Genomic DNA, 9,287 nt, shown 5'->3' with positions numbered 1-9,287 from the left:
ACTGCGCAGCGAGCCGAACACCGAGGGAGGCACCGACGGAGCGACGAGAGGACGACGGCCGTATGAAGGCTTTATGTCCTGGATCGGCGGCTTGTTTTCGGTGATTTCTCTCCTCGTCGCCTCTCTATGGATGTGAAGTAAAAGCGGGCGGTAGTTAGTCGGTGTCCTCTCCATCTCTCTGCTCTTCCCGCTCCGTCAGGACCGCATCCTCCCCAAATCCACAAAATGGCGGACATCATCGAACTGGGACCCGCCTACGGTGAGAGCCAGGCCTTTCTGCTTCTTCTCTCTGCCGATTAACGTCGACATTTCTCCGTTAAAATACCCCCAGTCTTATCAGTATTTTACATTTTATCATATCAATTATCAATAGAACAGGTGCACGTCACTGCAGTGTCATCGACGTTAGTTGTCTAGTCGTAGTTAATGGAGCGTTATCATGCCAACGCCCGTCATTTATTTTATTTATTATTTATTCGGCCTCTTAAAAATGGTTCATGTTGTCGTTAACGTTGGATTCGGTCAGTTTAAAGGTGATTATGTGACAGCAGGGAGGTTTGGCTCGATAGATAAAATGCGTTCAGATGTCGTGTCCTCGCTGTTTGCAGCGGTGCTTCACGGCTAAAAGTGAACAAATAAACAGCACATCATCCCGTCAGACGCGCCAAACCGCCGCTCTCGTGCTCCTACGCACCGTCTGCCTCTCGTGGGCCTCAGTGTGCGTGCGCGTGCCAGTCGGGGTGGGTAGCGGCTGACGTCATGTCTGTACCCGGCGATGTTTTCGTGGGACACAAAAACCCGACGTACCCGCAGATAGTACTGTCAGTACTGTTGGTGTGACTGTGAGCAGGTCCAGATGCTTATTGATCATCATTGATCGCAATGTGAGGAAGATAGTGACAACACACACAGCAAATACTGTGCAGAGCTGATGTGATCAATCAGCTCATCAACTGATGGATCAACAATAAATGACAGGCAGCAATTTTTGCTGTTGACTAAATGTCATTTTTCAAGCTGCAGTCAAGTTTCTGATCAGTTGTCTGTCGATCGATTTGTTCCAGCTTTGATTATGAGACAAATGTCCAAAATGGACCCGTGGTGAAAGGACACATTTGTCATATTAATGATTATTATCATTGTAGTGCATCGATTGTCAGATAGCACAGAAACTAACGAGTATTTACTGTGAGCCTGTACTGTGTGTACAGGTGAGTCACTCAGGTGCACCTTGACGGCGAATCTGCTGCGAAAGGCCTCAACGTGCCGAAGGGACAGTTTTTAAAGTCACTGCGATCGTTTTCATTAGTCACCCGTCTGCTATCAGCACCGTCCTCAGCGTCCTTCACACCACAGCCAGGACGACCAAAGGTTCCTGTTAGACGCTCCAAAACAGCTGATCTCTCAGTTTAGAGGTTTGTGGAGGGAAAACCTGATTGACACTCAGGAAGAAACACGCAAACAGGAAGAGCAGGAAGCTTAGACAGACAGAGACAGTCAGTCACACAGGTGTCTACACACACAGGTGTCTACACACACAGGTGTTTACACACACAGGTGTGTACACACACAGGCGTCTACACACACAGGCGTTTATACACACAGGTGTTTACACACACAGGCGTCTACACACACAGGTGTCTACACACACAGGTGTGTACACACACAGGCGTCTACACACACAGGCGTTTATACACACAGGTGTTTACACACACAGGCGTCTACACACACAGGTGTCTACACACACAGGTGTTTACACACACAGGCGTCTACACACACAGGTGTCTACACACACAGGTGTGTACACACACAGGCGTTTACATACACAGGCGTCTACACACACAGGTATCTACACACACAGGCGTTTACATACACAGGCGTCTACACACACAGGTATCTACACACACAGGTGTTTACACACACAGGTGTTTACACACACAGGCGTCTACACACACAGGTGTCTACACACACAGGTGTGTACACACACAGGCGTTTACACACACAGGCGTCTACACACACAGGTATCTACACACACAGGTGTTTACACACACAGGTGTTTACACACACAGGCGTCTACACACACAGGTGTCTACACACACAGGTGTTTACACACACAGGCGTTTATACACACAGGTGTTTACACACACAGGTGTGTACACACACAGGCGTCTACACACACAGGTATCTACACACACAGGCGTTTATACACACAGGTGTTTACACACACAGGTGTTTACACACACAGGCGTTTACACACACAGGTGTCTACACACACAGGCGTTTATACACACAGGTGTTTACACACACAGGTGTGTACACACACAGGCGTCTACACACACAGGTATCTACACACACAGGCGTTTATACACACAGGTGTTTACACACACAGGCGTTTACACACAGGCGTTTACACACACAGGCGTTTATACACACAGGTGTGTACACACACAGGTGTTTACACACACAGGCGTTTACACACACAGGTGTCTACACACAGGCGTCTACACACACAGGCGTCTACACACACAGGCGTCTACACACACAGGTGTGTACACACACAGGTGTTTACACACACAGGCGTTTACACACACAGGCGTTTACACACACAGGTGTGTACACACACAGGCGTTTACACACACAGGTGTGTACACACACAGGTGTTTACACACACAGGCGTTTACACACACAGGTGTCTACACACACAGGTGTATACGTACACAGGTGTAAGCAGCAAGTAAACAGTGAATCAAAGTAAAGGTGAAGCGTAGCAGCGTGGTGTGAATTCAGCGATGAGCGAGGAAGACATCAGCCGTCTTAAGGTGAGCAGGATGAAGCAGATCCTGGTGCTGGGGGGCCATCTGCCAGGCGGCCCAGTTTGTGGTGGTGACTGGAGCTGTGTGGTCCTGGTGGCCTTCTTCTGCTGTGGATGGCAGCTCTGTTGGGGTGTGCTGAGCTGTTGTCTCCACCCTCTGTAGAGCCTTTAGGGCGGTGCTGCCTTCAGGCTGCGCTCAGTTCTGCACCTGTAGGAGGAAGATGATGTCAGGGTGGTGGATCCAGGTATGGTCCTCGCTGATGTGAACCCTGAGGAACCTGAGATAAGGTTCCAGGAGGACCTCACCGTCACCGGCGGCTGCCTAACCTGGAGCCTAACCCGACTTGACCCTGACCCTGACCCAGTGAACCCTGCAGGTGTCAGGTGTCCGGTGTCCTCTGGAAGGTTTCGGTCTGGAGGTGGATCTTCAGCAGCACAGACCTGAACGACGAGGAACATCACAGGGACCCTACAGGCAGCAGGGTGTCTCTACCAGGACGGAGCGTCTCCATCATCCTCCTCATATGTCCCTTTAGCTGTAGCAGAGAGCACAGACTGACTGACAGAATCGGGCTCATTCTGGACCGTCCTGCTGTGGGCTGACCTGCAGTCAGTTCTGACGCCGCGGTCCTCGTGGTGGACGTGATGAGGCTCAGTGCGTCTTCAGTCAGGCCGAGCTCGTCTGTCCTGACCTTCTTAGACACGAAGACAGCGACTAATCATTCACTTCATTATCAATCGTTGGTCTACACAGTGTGATAAGTAAAATAAAAGAAGTCCAGCCGAGTTTTCCAGGATGAGAGCCATTAAAAACCCAAATGTTCAGCGTGTGATGAAGACGAGTTCATGACTTCATCTAAGAAATGATCAGAAACTGTGAGTTTACCCTGAACGTAGCTCAGCTCGTTGGACTGTTAGAGCCGTGTGTGTGTGTGTGTGTGTGTGTGTGTGTGTGTGTGTGTGTGTGTTTGTGTGTGTGTGTGTGTGTGTGTGAGCGTTGCTAGGCAGCGAGCTCAGCTGCTTTCAGCTCTTTCCAAAACATGACATCATCTAATGGAGTGTGAATGAGAGCCGACAACAACAGGAAGGAGGATTTTCAGGATTCAGGAGTTGGAAAGGAAATCGTGGATGTCATCACGTGTCTGATGGCGCTCTCTAATTAACGCTGAAGTTTGACACGTGTGATTAACGTAGGCCGAGTTTCAGACACAGTTCTCAGATCAGCTGCTCTGTCATTTAGGTGATTAATTGGTCACTTTAGAAAGTGTTTGAGAGGAGAACAGCTGGACGTTTTGTTCTTTCCTCGCTGATTTAAAGGCCAGTGCGACTTGTTCTCTTACAGGTATTCACACATCAGATGCTCTTTGAGGTGCAGGGCGTGTCTCCCACAGAGAGAGGTGCATTGTGGGTTGTTTGTAGCTGTAATGTTTGTCTTCAGGTGTCTTTGACCTGAATGTGTCAGAGGATTGGTGTCGGTCTGAGGACACACAGCAGTGCCTCTGCAGGTCTACACACAGAGGGGTGTTATGGGTAAGCGCGGGTCGCACTGTGTCAAGCCAGCTGATTGGTCGGTCTGAGCGCTGGAGGCAAGAACAAACATACGAACGTAGAAGAAACGGTTTGTAGGAGGAGAGAGTCCTCGCATGGCCTGAAAGACAAAGTCCAGCTCAGTGTGCAGGAGGAACCAGATCCACAAGTGGAAATGTCCTCCGACGTCTTCACGTCTTTACAAACTGCATCATTACCACCGTCACAGAGCACAAACTGCACACGTTACAGTCAGCTCTAAGGCCTCCATGTTTGACTGCAGCAGGGAGGAGGAGGAGGAGGAGGAGTCCAGAGACAGCCGTCCCATTGTCAGGGTGTCTTATAGTCAGGACAGCACGGTATGCTGTGTGTGTGTGTGCGTATGTGTGTGTGTATCTGTGTGTGTGTGTGATCAGCGTGTTCTCGTAGGACAGATCAAGACAACAATACTCCTCTGTATACAGCAGACAAAGACCTCCACAAACCCCCGCCCCAGCAGGGATCAGTGTCTCCTCTGGTGTTTGTAATGAGTCCTCAGGAGGGTCCATGGTGACATCACACAGGGTGACATCACTGGTTTTGATTCATGTTACTGTTTTTAACTGTGATGTCACCCTGTGTGACTGACCTGACGTGGATCCCTCCAGGCGCAGACCTTAGTCCCAGCCTCCACCAGCCACAGGACTGCGGTGGTTGCTGTCTCGTTGCTTTGTGGGAAATGTAGGTTCCAGTGACTTTGACTGAAAGTCTGGATGTAAACTCTGTAGAAGGACCACTGACATCAAAGCGAACTCTTTTCTGGTGAGCTGATGTCGTCCATGTTGTGCTTACTTTCCATCCTGTTGATGCTTCATGTCATGTGATGGACGGTGGAGACGTTTTGACGGTGATCGATTACAGAGATAAAAGGAAGGTCCCACGGCCAAAAGACTTCAGATTGAATATTACTGACATTTGTTTTTCAGGCATTTTTACACACATGCTTATGAACTGGATGGTTGGGTGGAGCAGTACACAAACAAAGCACACTGAATACACACACAAACACACACACACACACAATGCAGAAAATCAGTCATTTTAAGATCAAAAACAATCAACAGACCAACTGATCACCAGAATTGTTGATCAACTGATCCGTTCATTGTTTCAGCTCTGTACGCTCTAACGTGTCCTTTCTGTGTCCCTGTGTCCGTCTCAGCCATGTCTCCGGTCCTGGCGGGCTTCCTGGGGGCTGGTGTTCTGGTTTTGGTTGTGGTGGTTCTGGTTCTGCTCTGGTCTTTCTGTCAGCGTCATTACCTCCGCATCTCCGGACGCTACAAGCTGCACGGCGACCGTTACTGCGACGCCGAAGACCCGCCCTACAAATTCATCCACATGTTGAAGGGCATCAGCATTTACCCAGAATCCCTCAGCAGCAGCAAGAGGATCGTACGTGGCATCCGGCGCGCCGACCGCCCGGACCGTGACGGAGAGCGAGGCTGCCCCGGCGCCGCGGGAAGGGGCATGGTGCTGGTGGACGCTGAGAACAACATCCTGGATGTGCCGGGGCAGCTGCAGATGAGTCACCTGGTCCCACCTGCGGGGTCGGCCCCCGCCCACAGCCAGGCCCGGCTGGAGCGGGCGCTGCCGGTCCGCGCCGACTACTGCTGCGTGGACAGCAGCTCGGCCAGCAGCAGCCAGACCAGCAGCAAGACGGCGTCCCCCTTCACCCCCGCCTCCTCTGAACCGGAGCCCGAGCCCAGCCTGGGGGCCATCAGCCTCACTGTCGACTACAACTTCCCCAAGAAGGCCCTGGTGGTGACCATAGTCGGGGCCCGGGGCCTCCCCGCCATGGACGAGCAGGCGGGCAGCTCGGACCCGTACGTGAAGATGACCATCCTGCCGGAGAAGAAGCACCGCGTCAAGACCCGCGTGCTGAGGAAGACCCTGGACCCCCTGTTCGACGAGACCTTCACCTTCTACGGCGTGGCCTACAGCTCGCTGCCCGAGCTCACCCTGCACTTCCTGGTCCTCAGCTTCGACCGCTTTGCCCGCGATGATGTCATAGGGGAGGCCGTGGTGCCGCTGAAGGGCGTGGACCCGAGCACGGGGCGAGTCCACCTGAGCCAGCAGATCACCAAGAGGAACATGCAGGTGAGTGACACCTGTCAGCATCACAGAGGCTGGAGGACACACACACACACACACACACACACACACACACACACACACACACACACACACACACACACACACACACACACACACACACACACACACCTTGTTGTTCAGTATCCTGCTCAGGGACACTTCAGCACGGGGACTGCAGAGGTTTTTTTAGGATGGTGAAGGTGTCACTCCTCACAGCTAAACCTGACTAGCCCAGCCAGCCAAGACAGCGTGCACTAGCCAATCAGAGGCCGAGCAGGGCGGGTCATGATGTTATGGGACATGAGAGTAGACAGGTGGACAGAGTGACGCAGGTGAAGTAAAAGATGTCTCCCTCCTCTCTGTGTGTCCTGAAACTGCTAATCGCTGTCAGTGCCCTGTCACCATGGCAACGGGTAGACGTGTCCTCGGAGCAGTTTGGATGGTCAGACCACGGTCTGTCTCAGGGACAGTCTCGCTGTTGTCCTGTCTTTATCAGGTTAAAGCTGGACTTTTGGAGGATGTGAACATGTGAGTGAGACGAGCTGCTGAGTCACAGTCAAACGGACGTGCTGTGGACGTCCTCTCTGGGACACCAAGCAGTGCTGCAGAAAACATGAGACTGTGAGACACTGACACCAGAGACGGACGTTTTTCATTGATGAGTGAATGAATGATCGATCGTTTCAGATCAAGGACAGACAAATAGTGTTTTACTTGAGGACAATTCAAGGTACTTGTACTTCATATGAGTATTTCTATTTTAGAAAATTCTCCTCTTCATCAGCTCAGTGAACTCTAAAAGCCTCTTGATCAGCTGAAAACACAGCAAACACATGAATGAACACATGAATGAGCACATGAATGCAGCAGGAACATGAATGAACACATGAATGCAGCAGGAACATGAATGAACACATGAACGCAGCAGGAACATGAATGAACACACGAATGCAGCAGGAACATGAATGAACACATGAACGCAGCAGGAACATGAATGAACACATGAACGCAGCAGGAATATGAATGGACGCATGAATGAACACATGAATGCAGCAGGAATATGAATGAACACATGAATGAACACATGAATGCAGCAGGAACATGAATGAACACATGAACGCAGCAGGAATATGAATGAACGCATGAATGAACACATGAATGCAGCAGGAATATGAATGAACACATGAATGAACACATGAATGCAGCAGGAACATGAATGAACACATGAACGCAGCAGGAATATGAATCCACAGACAGCAGAGAAACTCTACTCACACAGGAGGCGTTTACTTGAAGTACTTCACGTACTGCTGATAGTACTCGCGTGCTACCTCAGTGAGGCTCTGACGTGTCAGAGTGTGTTCGTGCTGTTAGTGAGGGAAGGATCTGATTGGCTGCTGTTTGTCGTCACATGGTGGAAACGTGGTCACAGTCTGAGGCTGAAAGTCTCTGTGTGTTTTCAGTGTGAGACTCGTGGAGAGCTGCTGGTGTCTCTGTCCTACCAGCCGGTGTCTCATCGTCTCAGCGTGGTCGTCCTGAAGGCTCGACACCTCCCCAAGATGGACATCACTGGCCTGTCAGCAAGTGAGTACCACCGTGGGCTGTGGGGTCGTCGCCGGCTCCACGATGACACGTGTGTTTTTCATCGTCTGCGTCTGTGAACGATTGTTCCTTCTAATCCTCCTCATCCTCCTCAGACCCCTACGTGAAGGTGAACATCTTCTACGGCCGCAAGCGCATCGCCAAGAAGAAGACTCACGTGAAGAAGTGCACGCTGAACCCGGTCTTCAACGAGTCCTTCATCTACGACATCCCGCCCGAGCTGCTTCCCGAGATCTCCGTGGAGTTCCTGGTGGTCGACTTCGACCGGACCACCAAGAACGAGGTGCTGGGCCGCCTGCTGCTCGGCCTGCACGGCCCCGCCCCCTCCGGGGCCTCCCATTGGAGGGAGGTTTGTGAAAACCCCCGCCGGCAGATCTCCAAATGGCACAACCTGAGCGAGTACTGAGGAGGCCACCACCGACCGCTGGGACTCCACCAGTGAACGCCACTGGGAATAAGACTCAGTGTACAGCACACACACACACACACACACACACACAGACACACACACACACACACACACACACACACACACACACACACACCCACGCTGTTGTGATCATAGTTAAACTCTGTCTCTCTCTCTCTCTCTGTCTCTATTATCTCACTCTACCACCGCGACCTGCAGAAACAAAAGAACACGAGCTGTTTTTAAAAGAGAAACCATGACGTCCATTTCTCAGACTGTCCTCATGTCTCTGGCTGTCCATGCGTGTAGACGGGGGGTAGGAATGCTCAATATGATGTAAAAAAGAAAAAAGATTCCCCTCGCTGTTGTTGTCATGCAGTTCATCGCATGTCTGTCCGAAGAGAAAAGAAAAAGAAAACACTGCTGACATCAGACCGACAGGACGGCGCTTCAGCTCCGTAGAAGGAGTCCAACGCCATGAAAGCTGAAAACTCACTAACACTGCATTTAACTAGGGGCTGAATATATCCAAGTAGAAGTACTCCTCAGTAGGACCAATAAGAAGCTGCTCCAGTCGTCCCGCCTCGCTCCTGATGCTCGACCATGGGACGAGGCGTCCCGGGGACGGCGCTCGTCGTTGGCAGCATGCTCCCTGCCCGCGGTGACGCTCCTGCTCCTCGTTAATGAGATTCAACATGGTTCCACACGTGGCTCCTGAACGTATGGCCGCACCTTCGTCCCGGAGGACGAGGACTGTGTTAAAGACTGGTTAACGTCTGTCCATGCTCACACGTCAGGTGTGTC

General features: G+C 51.4%; 1 protein-coding gene across 1 annotated transcript; it reads left to right on the top strand.

Annotated features, from left to right (window-relative positions):
* Window positions 1-8,886, top strand: syt11b (synaptotagmin XIb). Its single transcript, XM_070967382.1, has 4 exons — window positions 1-259; window positions 5,541-6,475; window positions 7,936-8,056; window positions 8,170-8,886. The coding sequence occupies exons 1-4, from the start codon at window positions 226-228 to the stop codon at window positions 8,478-8,480; spliced, it is 1,401 nt and encodes a 466-aa protein (XP_070823483.1). The 5' UTR covers window positions 1-225; the 3' UTR covers window positions 8,481-8,886.
* The last annotated feature ends 401 nt before the right edge of the window (window positions 8,887-9,287 follow it).

Source organism: Chaetodon trifascialis, chromosome 7 (assembly GCF_039877785.1).
Source record: "Chaetodon trifascialis isolate fChaTrf1 chromosome 7, fChaTrf1.hap1, whole genome shotgun sequence".
Lineage (NCBI taxonomy): Eukaryota > Metazoa > Chordata > Actinopteri > Chaetodontiformes > Chaetodontidae > Chaetodon > Chaetodon trifascialis.
The sequence above is the reverse complement of the archived record's forward strand: the minus strand, read 5'-3'. Positions and strand labels throughout refer to the sequence as shown.